The 12167-nt window shown below is 35.9% G+C and overlaps 1 protein-coding gene across 1 annotated transcript; it reads left to right on the plus strand.

Annotated features, from left to right (window-relative positions):
* The first annotated feature begins 9158 nt into the window (after positions 1–9158).
* Positions 9159–11168, plus strand: Grx5 (Glutaredoxin 5). Its single transcript, XM_076457906.1, has 2 exons — positions 9159–9771; positions 10738–11168. The coding sequence occupies exons 1-2, from the start codon at positions 9360–9362 to the stop codon at positions 10938–10940; spliced, it is 615 nt and encodes a 204-aa protein (XP_076314021.1). The 5' UTR covers positions 9159–9359; the 3' UTR covers positions 10941–11168.
* Positions 11169–12167: the final 999 nt, after the last annotated feature.

Genomic DNA, 12167 nt, shown 5'->3' on the forward strand with positions numbered 1-12167 from the left:
TTGGACCTTAAAAACGCAGACTTCTGTTATTTAAAGTTTCGAAATTAAAACTTATGTTTAAAGTTACCAAAAACATCTTGTTTGTATCTCAAGTATGTCTAACCAGTTTTTTACTTCCACATCTCATTAGTTCACAGTCTGACTGTATTTAACACTGTATTTCCTGTTCAACGTTATCTTACAAAGCAGTCGTCTAGGCCTATTTATTGCATATTTGGAGAACACTGAACTGTGAAACGTATGGATTTTTTTCCAATCTATACTGGAATCATTTAAAAAAACAAATGATTCGACACCGATAGCAAAACGGGTTAACAAATAATTATTTACAAAAAAAAACAACACAATATAATTAAAAAAAGAGCACGTTCTGGTATTTTCAAAAAAACTTGTTTCCCTACAAGTATCGGATTATTATTGTTATAAAAATATCTTAACAGAAGTGAAAGATACACCATAATGCCCCTAAGTCTTATGTTGGACAAAGTATGGAGTATTTCTGGTACAAAATTTTGGAGATTTCTTGTTGCAGCACTATTGGAGTATAATATCTCATAGGATACTAATGATGATACAATACATTTCCTTCCTCGGGTTCGAATCCCCGTCGCACCAACAAGCTCGTCCTCTCAGCCGTGGGGGTGTTATACTGTTGTGATCAATCCCACTGTTCATTGGTAAAAGAGTAGCCCAAGAGTTGGCAGCAGGTGGTGATGACTAGCTGCCTTCCCTCTAGTCTTACACTGCTAAATTAGGGACGTCTCGCACAGATAGCCCTCGTGTAGCTTTGTGTGAAATTCAAAACAAACAAACAATTATTCATCAATTGACTCAGTAGATACAGGGATAGATACAGAGGGGGGATGGGGAATGCATCCCCCGCCTCACTGACTAATACCAAAATTGTGTAGGTCAATAGGAAATCAGGAACATAAAGTACTGGTCATCTCAGTTAGAATATTTTTGCTGTATGTTTACTTGTAACATGTTTAGGAATATATTGTCACATGCACTATGTTGTGTGATTCAGTATAGTGCCGTACGATTATTGTAACTTGATATTTTAAAATAAAATCAATAAATGAGAGTTTATAGTTATATATGTTTCTTTTCTTTGTTTCTAAAGTAATTCCACGAAACTTATGTTGCAGGAAAAGTTTACTTGGGGTCGGGTTTAAGTCACTGTTACTAAGTCGATCATCCCCCAACACTAAATCCTGTATCCACCACTGAGCAGATAGCCAGATATGGCTCTGCTATACTCCTGTATCCACCACTGAGCAGATAGCCAGATTCCTGTATCCACCACTGAGCAGATAGCCAGATGTGGCTCTGCTGTACTCTTGTATCCACCACTGAGCAGATAGCCAAATGTGGCTCTGCTATACTCCTGTATCCACCACTGAGCAGATAGCCAGATGTGGCTCTGCTATACTCCTGTATCCACCACTGAGCAGATAGCCAGATGTGGCTCTGTTGTACCCTTGTATCCACCACTGAGCAGATAGCCAGATGTGGCTCTACTGTACTCCTGTATCCACCACTGAGCAGATAGCCAGATGTGGCTCTGCCATACGAAAATACAGAAACAGATTTGTTTTCTCTCCGATTTATTACGTCACGTATCGCTATTTCAAATAACCGGACATTAGAAGTTAATTAAATGTCTATATGTATTAAATTTATGATATTTGCCAAGAAGACTGATGCACGCAATTTTATTTTTTAACCCAATTATATTTTAATATATAAATAAACAAAATATTAACACAATTTATAATAACGGTTATTAATAATAGTTATTACAAATGATGATTTACATACAACAGTTTTACAAACTTACAAGCGATATTGAGTTTTATACCCGGTCCAGAACGAAATATTTTATCCACAGTCCAAGTCCAGGAGGAGCAAATTTATTCTGAGTTGATGTATACACCTCGAGGGTCGCGGGTTCGAATCCCGATCGCACCAAACATGCCAGTCCTTTCAGCCGTGGGGGCATTATAATGTGACTGTCAATCCCACTATTCGTTGGTAAAATAGTAGCCCAAGAGTTGGCGGTGGATGGTGATGACTAGCTGCCTTCCTTCTAGTCTTACACTGCTAAATTAGGGACGGCTAGCGCAGATAGCCCTCAAGTAGCTTTGCACGAAATAAAAAAAAAACAAATAAAACAAGATAGCTGGTAAGGTTAGCCTAACACCGTTTATAAGCTAATTTTTACCGATGAAAATATTTAATGTTCTCGTGGAAATAATAACATCCAAAGTAATTCACTGAAGTTGAACTGTTTGTAATCTATAAACGTATAAAAGTTCCTGGTCAAATTCTGTATCTTTCTGATTAATAAACGTTAATCACAACAATAGTTACCGATGCCTATAGCACACTCACTACAGCTTCCCAATAACAATGCTTGTTTCTCGGCGCGTCGATTTTTATATACCAGTCACGCGAGACTCTAGAACATTCACCAATGATCAAGCACGCCAGCGTTTTCGTAGAACATGTATTCTTGATTCATACATTCAAAACTTTCCAGAAATTTCGAGAACAGGCGGGACTTGCGCAATACGTAGCCAACAATATACGTCATAGGCAAAAAGACATTAAAAGAAACGTAAGCATCTAAAATAAAGGAACAAAGTAAATCTGTTATACTGGTCAAACAGCCATCATAGGTTATGGCCATTCATGTTGCGTTACTGTGTTGTTTGTGGATAGGCTCGACACTGATATCACCAAGGATACCCATACTAAATTATAGGTTTACGACTATTCATTTGAGAGCTTCTAAAGTATTAACAACTTTATCGTTCATCTACTACTGGAGTCTTTTACTTCGTATTTCGCATTTGTTATGGTTGAAATGATCATCTTTTCGACTCCCACATGGTGTCCAGTCTCAGGACGTTCTAAAAATGAACAAGGTCTCGCCATGTGGATCCAGGCAATTAACTTATATTCTTGCAGAATTATTATTCAGTGTGCTAACATCTACTTCAAACTTTTAAAGTTTACAAATTACTTCACAAAAGTGTGGTTCACCCAAGTGATGAGCTTCATACCATACAAGCAACATTAATTGTACTGAATGAAGACAAACAGAGCTTAAATACTAGCTGGTCAAAAGTTTAAGACCACACTTAAACGAAGCGTTAATCGGTAAACACGTAACGATTTTAGTCATTTGTGTTCAAGCGTTAGCATTTTCAACATCTCCCACTGACATCTCCTGTGTTACATTGGGTAAAAACATGGCAAAGGCTAAAATTTGACAGAGTTTGAACGTGGTAGAATTGTCGAGCTGCAAAAGCAAGGTCTCTCTCAACGTGTCATCGCTGGTGAGATTGGGAGTAGTAAAATTGCTGTTGTAAATTTCTTAAAAGGCCCTGAAGGATACGGAACGAGAATTTCTAGTGGTCGGCCCAAGAAAAATTCGCCGGCGTTGAGCATGAGGATTCGACGGGTTGTTTGATAAGACACCAGCCAATCGTCGAACCAGATTAAGGCCCTTACGGATGCAAAATGCAGCTCAAAAACAATAAGACGGCATCTACAAGAGAAAGGCTTTAAAAATCGTGAACGTCTTCAAAGGTCACGCTTCCTTCCACACCACGAAACAGCTCGGTTAAACTTTGCTGAGAAGCACCAAACATGGGACGTAGAAAAATGGACGAAGATTCTGTTTTCTGATGAGACAAAAATTAATCTGTATGGTTCAGATGGCTTCCAACGTTACTGGCACGACAAGAATATCCAACCGGAGACATTTTCTACACACAGTGCAGGAGGTTCCATCATGATCTGGGGTACTTTCTCCTTCCATGAAACAATGGAGCTTCAGGTTATACAGGGGCGTCAATCAGCAGCTGGCTACATTTGCATGTTGGAGAGAGCATCCTTATTGACTGAAGACCCTCGCTTGTGTGGAAATGATTGGATCTTTCAGCAGGACAAAGGACTTTTTCATGGCGAATAACGTGATTCTTTTGGACCATTCAGCTTGTTCGCCCGAACTGAAACCAATTAAAAATGTTTGGGGTGGATGGCAAGGAAAGTCTATAGAAATGGACGTTTATTCCAAACAGTGCATGATCTTCGTGAAGGCATCTTCACCACTTGGAATTACATTCCAGCCAGCCTTCTGCAAATGCTTATATCGACCATGCCAAAGCGAATGTTTGAAGTTATTCGTAATAACCGCCGTGCAACTCACTACTGAGACCTATTGTTGGGCATTTCCTACCCTGTTTAGGACTTTTTTTTTGGTATGGTCTTAAACTTTTGACCAGCTAGTATTTAGGCTAATGTCATAGTGTTCACATTTTCCTTATTAAATGCTTAAAAGTTTTTTATTTTTATTTTCCCTTTTCTTATTTTCATCCTTCGAAGCTCTACTGAAATAAATGGTTGAGTCTAACAACGCAAAATGCATATTTTTTCTTTATGTTCATTGTCCTTATGATTTTGGCCAACAGTGTATATTTGGGAGTTACGAGTTTATGACTAGAAAATACGATCACATACACCACTCCATCCCTATCACTGGCATAAGTGTCCGATAGAAAATAAGTTTAGGCTTGGGTAGACCAAAACTGAAGTACCACCAAAGCAAACGTTACAGATCAAAATATGTTATTATACTTCTAGCTCCATCCATGAAAGCTACTAATTGGGCTGTTATTTTCTAGAATTTAGCTACAAATCCTCAGAAATATGATGTAATATCAACAAAACTATGGGCTTTTTGCTTTTCATGCATCGAGGCTAATTTATCACTACGGTTATCTTATCTGGGTCAGCTGATACTCCATCTCTCCCTCAGTGTGGAGAAAAATCTCCACTTATGTATGCATCTGCTTTAATACCATCTTCCGTTTCACAGATATGGACTCAAAAATAAAGCCAAACAAATACTCTCAACAAGACCAAGCATCTTTTCCCATTTCATCCCTCAGCAAGATATCAGTATGTCTGTGGGCTTAAAATGCAATAAATCGAGTTTTGATAGATGTAAAGGGCATAGCATAGATAGCCCATTGTGTGTTTTGGGTTTAAATGCAAACAAACAAAACTTTCCCATTTCAGTCCCTTGAGTGCAAGTTCCATCAGCTGCTTAAAAGTAGAAAGTAATTAGTGGATTATACAGACTGAATGGCATGCCCCAGAATTTATAAAAACTGTCTCTTGTGCTGAGAACAAACCTGTTTTTTGTCATCTAGCTCAACTTATCAGTATTCTGACATGATATCTAGAGTTTTAAAGAACATTTGTTATTGATGTGAAGCTAGAATTTATAAAAACTGTCTCTTGTGCTGAGAACAAACCTGTTTTTTTGTCATCTAGCTCAACTTATCAGTATTCTGACATGATATCTAGAGTTTTAAGGAACATTTGTTATTGATGTGAAGCTAGTACTGTTAACCCTTCCTACTTTTCTGTTTGACAAACTTCTGGCATTGTGGTTTGACTAGCATCCGCTTAACCATTGGCTGAAACAAATAGCTGTACCATCTTTGTTACTCATCAAAGTAAGTTTAATTCCTCCACTAGTCCACAAATGAAGAAGATATTTCATCCTTCTCATCTTGGACGATTTCCAGGTGGATGCATTAGATCCATGAATTGGCTTTGTGACAACATATACTCTAGCAGTGGTATACATCTATAATGTATACCGTACAGGTTGGCCTTGCTGTGGAAAGTACCCAATGGGCCTGCATAGCTTTGTTCATTTATGGAAAACTAGTGTGTCTGAATGCAGAACCAACATTTGTGGGTGGTTGGTTGTTAATCCTTCAACATGGCTGAGATACGTGGGTAGCGTTCCCACGTCCATCCATATCAGACAGTTGCTTGCTTGAAATGCTTTAAAAAGTGGCTTGGGTCCTCTTTTGACACCTCCTTGAACATCAAGGTATGATCTACTTTCTGTATCTCATAGGATCCTATGCAGCTTATCTTAAACCTCTCCCCAATAGAATCCCTGCTTATAGGGATGCCAGCATCTAGAGAGGTATTCGGCCTGTGGTATAGGGCTACAGAATATCCAAATTAATAACCTAATTGGGAAGGCTCACTTTTAAACCCTGCCACAACCACAAGTATCATCAGCTATTGTCAAGGCCACACTTTTGGAATGTACTTCACCCCATCATTCACGGCCTACACCTTTAGGTGCTTATTGTCTAACTTGTTGTGAAAATAACACTAGCTGGCAGAGATAATCCACCAGTAGCCCATCCAACATTTCTACTAATGTTGCCAATGGTCGATCAAAGATTTGTAGTGCTCTACCCCTCAACAACTTAGAATCCTGTGAAGACCTACCCATATAGTCTCAAAAACATCAGGTGTCATTCTATTTCAGTCATCCACATTGCTCTTCTGCTGAAATTAATCCTCAGGGGCGTTGTCTGCTTGAATGATCTAGTTGCTCCAGAAAAATAAATTTCCCTAGATTGGAAGTTGAAGGCTGGCCAATGTCACAGTGTTTTGTATCATGGATGAAATTTCTATGTTCAGAAAAAGCTTCTCCTAGGTACGACACTTCTCCTATTCGACCGTTTTTCTCCACTAGTAAACTCTCTTTTCTGTCATGGTTTTTCTACTTACAAAAAAAAATTGCCATTATATAATTAGAAGTATTCTTTTGAACTCGTTTGCCTCAAGAATTCAAATAAGAGTCAGAATACAGTTTATCAAAACAGAATCTCCGAAATAAATTCTGTTGTCATTGCACCATAATTTCTTTTTTCTATCTACTTCCGGTGGACAGTGGTATGTCTGCGAACTTACAATGTTAGAAACTGATTTTCGATACCTGTGGTGGGTATAACACATATAGCCCATTGTATAGCTTTCTGCTTCTATTCAAGCAAATGAACAAACAAATCCATCTACTCATGGTATTTTTAGGTGAATTGATCTGACCTACAAGTATCAGATAGCTAGATTTGTTACTAACAGCAAATACGACCAGGAAATATATAAAGTACTGTATTTAATAATTCAACCGAGTTTTTTAGCGCGTGTGAAATAAGAAGAATGGATAAGTTTCAAACTTTTTTTCATTTTTACAACTAAACAAATGAAAATCTGTGTACTTGCACAAACCAAATCACAGGTAACACTTCTAACAGGCTTCACAGATTTTACTCTTTTAGAATTAAACTCAGTAGGACTAAAACATAATGACCTAAAATTAATCATTTCTCGACAGACTCCTATTAGAACTAATATAAGGAAAAATGCTACATTTCTACACAAAAACTCGGTTTTGCCTAGTCGACAGCATCACCTCGTGACCCTTGTTCTCTCACAGCATTGGTCAGCTGTAACATAGAAAATGTCAGTTCAGTCAGCATCTGATATATTCAATATAGATATTATATGTTACTGCAATATCTCCTTGAACAGAATAGATGTTATCTACTATAGAAAATAAATAAATCAAGAAACAAAATATAATCGGAACAACTTTGTGCACCACTTAGTTATGAAAACCACATAGAAACAGATTAAATTATAAACTTTAAAATTATTGTATCTTACATATACAAAAGCTTTGTTTTGTTAGTAGTTAAGAACAAAGCTACATAATGGGCTATCTTTGCTTTGCCAAACATGGGTATCGAAATCCAGTTTTAGCATTATGATCTTTTAGACTTATTGCTGTTCCACTGGAGGGAAAACTAAAAGCAGGTATGCCTGAATACAGCAAACTGTTCAGTGGTGTCTGTTGAGCTAAGAAACGTATTAGGAAGACAGCTCAAAAGCTGTAATAAACTCAGTTTAATTATGTAAGTTAAACTGAAAAATTTAGTTTAAACTAAAAGTAAAACCCCAAAGTTACCATTAGCTAAAACTATAAGTTTGGCTCCCTTGTGGGCACAGCATCTTTACACTTATCAACAAACAAACACAAGGTCAAATTAAACCAAAGCTGTGCTTGCTTTGCAGCAGTCAATGCACTCTACAGTAAACTAAACAGTTTAATGGCTTACTACTGCTAAAGTAACACGCAAGTTGTAAATACTAAATCCAAAATTAAATGTGTGTGTTTTTCTTATAGCAAAGCCACATCGGGATATCTACTGAGCCAACCGAGGGGAATCGAACCCCTGATTTTAGCGTTCGTAAATCCGGAGACATACCGCTGTACTAGCTGGGAACCCAAAATTAAATAAGAATATAAAAAACAATATTGCACTTAAAGGTCTCCTTTAAAAAAAAAAAAAGCAAAAGGTTTAAAGTTGTCTACATTACGAAAGATCCAAAAGATAAGTTCAAGCTTCGCAAATCTCAAAAAAAAATGTTCTTATAGGGACAACCTAGCTGTATATACAAAAAACACTAACAAAGCCAGGATTGTGCACTAAACACATCTTGCATCCGTGGCCTGTGTTTGCAGTGCTTCAATCACTAGAACAAAACTGGTCCTAATCTTTATCAGATTCGGTAAGAGAAAAGACAGCTATTTCTGGACGTCACGTGCTATCTTATCTTAAAAAGCTCGGCTAACTGCTCATTAGTGAATCGAAATCATGTATGCTTTCAAAACAAAGAAAGTTAAAGTATTACCTTGATGAATTTCAAAGTCCAAACTGAGAACTCTGAAAAATACATCGTAACTAAGGTGGTAGCAGCCACATAATACCGTTCTGTGTTAAAAACAATTTAAATGAAAAGCTTAGTCTATGAACAAATGAAGAATATTTAAGTAAGACTGACAATAATTCTTTATTTTACAGTATATATATATGTTTCTATATACAAACTGTATTTTTTCTAATATTTTGATTTAAAATTCATGTCTTGAGTTAACATAAAACAAAAGTAGAGCATTAAAACTTCTATTATTCTCAAATCTAGCATTTAATTGTGTTTTAATTCACTTTCGTTTCATCATTTGTGAAAAAAGGCTTATTAGACAGATACAGTGTTCCGAGCTAAAGAAACAAACATGATGAGTGCTATTTCGCATTTGCCATGTTATCAAACTGTATATTACGACATTTGTACATATTAATTGTTATTAAAACAGTTTTTTTTTCTCAAATGCAATATTAATTTATTTTTGTGTTAACACTAACATTTAATATTTCGATGTATTTTCATTTTAAACATTTTAATAATGTAGATGGCAGTAAATGTCACTCTTAGGATCTTGTGTAATAGGTAAGATGGTATTATGTATTACTATTATTTGATGCAGACGTGTTTTTTTTAAACTTCAAAAATAGTATAGTTGAATCACTTGAGCTCATAATAAGAAAATAGCAGCCCAAAACGTTGAGCAGACAAGGATAAATATTTGAGAAAAGTGAAAGTAAAACAATATTAAACTAGTAATGGAAATAATCGCAAGAGCAAGCTCGAGAAGGTTGACGTCACGTAATGTTATATTGTCCTCTATGGTTTGTCGTCGCATCGTTTCATTCTCAGGCCTCCATCGATGTTTAACATCAAATTTGAACGTTACGGGCACTTCAAGACCTGCTAATTTGTTGAATGACACTTTCCTTTCCAAAACTACTGGTTATGGTCATAGCAACATTTGTTTTAAACCTTTGTCCACGGCAGTGAATGGATCAAAAGAACACGTTGATGAACTAGTGAAGAGAAATAAAGTTGTTGTATTCATGAAAGGTGACCCTGATGTTTCTCGATGTGGTTTCAGTAATGCAGTTGTACAAATTCTGAGAATGCATGGTGTTACCTACGATAGTCACGACGTTTTGGAGGACGAGAATTTGAGACAAGGTTTGTTTTACTTCTGCTGGGAAGCACTAGGCAGAACTTACAAGCCCAGAGTTAGGTTCTGTGTTTGAATTAACCCAAATAATTGAAATTTGATTATATTAATTGTGCCAATTCTAGGTCTGTTAAGGCATTTATACATATTTATAATTTAACTGTACTGAAGTTAAAGATTTTGACCACGAGTTATCTGTAGCATTTCTTACGTAATTATATAAATCACAGTGAAATTACTAAACATGTAAGTAGAGTGGATTTAGAACTGCATATATCGTCTGTTTTGGTTATTACAATTTTCATCTTGTACGTCATTCAGGTATCTCAAAATACAAGAAATTTAGTGTTATTATAAGATATACAATTTGACAATATTGTTAAACGATGTGCTATGTATTTCCATGTAATATAATCAGAATGGCCTATCTAAAGTTTGTAAGTAGCTTTGAAATTCGGTATAAAACATAACTTTAAGGTCTTTTTAAGATACAAGTATAATATTTTTATAGTTTAAGCACTTGAGACACAAATTTGGTAAATGAACAAGTTAGTTTGCCCTTGTTAGACACATTTTAAGGACCAACAAATTTTCTTTGAATTTTAAAATCCATTTTTAGATATCAGTGTTTATCTTCAGTTATAATACCCAGTATAATTACTTTTAAGATCATGTAATAACCACTGATTTCTCTCTAAACCAAAGGAATTTTAGTTTATTTACATGTAGGGCCCCAAATAAGATAAACTGATGTGGTATTTCATTCTTTTTATCACATTTCTTGTTTAACAACCTTGAATGATAATACTAGCATGAAACTAGGTTTTACGGAAATGTTATTAAATTACTCGTGCAGACAAAGTATCCGTTGTTCTGACAGTAAAAGTTAAGATTTTACTGTTCGTCGTCAACTGGTTTAAAATTCTCAAATATTAAGTGTTGAGGTCTTTAAAACAGTGTTTCCTTTCTTCCAGGTGTCAAGGAATACAGTAACTGGCCAACGATTCCTCAGGTTTACATAAATGGACATTTTATAGGCGGTTGCGACATTTTGCTTCAAATGCATCAGAGTGGAGAGATTATTGAAGAGCTGCAGAAAGCTGGAATTCGGTCTGCGTTATTGGATCAAGCCTTGGAAGAAGAAAGGAAAAACACGGACTCAAAAAAAACTGAATAAGTTGATAGACTCCGTTGGTTTACAGGTGCTCTGTTATTGTTTACATTTTTTATGTATGCCATCTCGTAAAGAACACAAATCGTTTCTGTCAACGCATAGAGAATTTCTAGTGCCCCAGTCGATCCCAATTGTGACAAATAAGGCAAATCACATTAAATATTCCTTACTACAGTTTTGCTTGAATTTGATTTTCATCAAATAAATTTCTTGCAGTGATGAAGTGCACCATATGATTATTGTTTGCTTTTGTTCATCAAAAAACTTGTAGGAAATTATTACATGTTTGGAATATTACTTTTAAACAGCAAAAGAGCAGATATGAACTGTCTGAAATAGGATATATCATTATATATAGTCAAGCTTTGTTCTACCTAGAAAGTGTTTCTAGAAAAGCTCACTAGGTGCATAATTCATCTAATTTTTAACTCTGATTTGCTGACATTAGTTGTACATGAAGTACCATAGAATAACTAGTTGTTGCTGTGTCACTTTGACTTCTCTGACATTGTATTATTAGCAGCACAAAAACAATGTATGGCAGCAGGAAAAACTAAAACACTAATACATCTAAATCAAACCTCTTAAATCTATGTACTTAGAGATTTTAAAATCTAATAATAATTCAAATTATCAACACTGCAGAATTTGGCAAACTACTTTATTTCAGTAATTGATAGCAATGTTAGAGTTTTAGAACTAACTATGGGACTGGCTATTTATAGTTTTAAATGTGAGTTTTAATTTTCAACTCACTGAACGTTAATATTTGGAATTAAATAATGCAACAAATTTGCTACGTTCAGCTTGGCCAAGTTCCCGACTCTCTTAGCCGTATGTGCAAGGGTGGGAATTGCATCTTTTTACAGAGTGCCATTCAGTATGGCTTTATGTTGTGGATCCCATGTTAGAAACTATTTACCTCATGTTGTTGATGTAGTGATGGTTCATAGTAGGGAAGAGTAAGTAGCAGATATGATATATAGAGGTACAGAAAAAAATTGTAGAATACACATTTGAGAGGTTATGTAGTCCTCACATGAACACAGATTTGTGTCTGACGTTACCAGTTCACAGATGAATCTTGCACCTTTCAACAAAACTTCATGTAGATACATTGAGTAAATGTAGAATTATACCCAACATTTCTTCTCTGGTATGGGGTCAGTTCAGTGGACTCAGTTTTTGCACCTCAGGCTAAAGTAAACAGTCCTATCAAATTCTTTTTGT

This window comes from Tachypleus tridentatus, chromosome 9, assembly GCF_004210375.1.
Source record: "Tachypleus tridentatus isolate NWPU-2018 chromosome 9, ASM421037v1, whole genome shotgun sequence".
NCBI lineage: Eukaryota > Metazoa > Arthropoda > Merostomata > Xiphosura > Limulidae > Tachypleus > Tachypleus tridentatus.

Excerpts from the sequence above, each read along its gene's own strand:
- Grx5 (XM_076457906.1), top strand. The coding sequence starts at position 9,360 with ATGGAAATAATCGCAAGAGCAAGCTCGAGAAGGTTGACGTCACGTAAT. Across the intron at positions 9,772-10,737 it reads GGACGAGAATTTGAGACAAG|GTGTCAAGGAATACAGTAAC; the intron begins GTTTGTTTTACT and ends CCTTTCTTCCAG.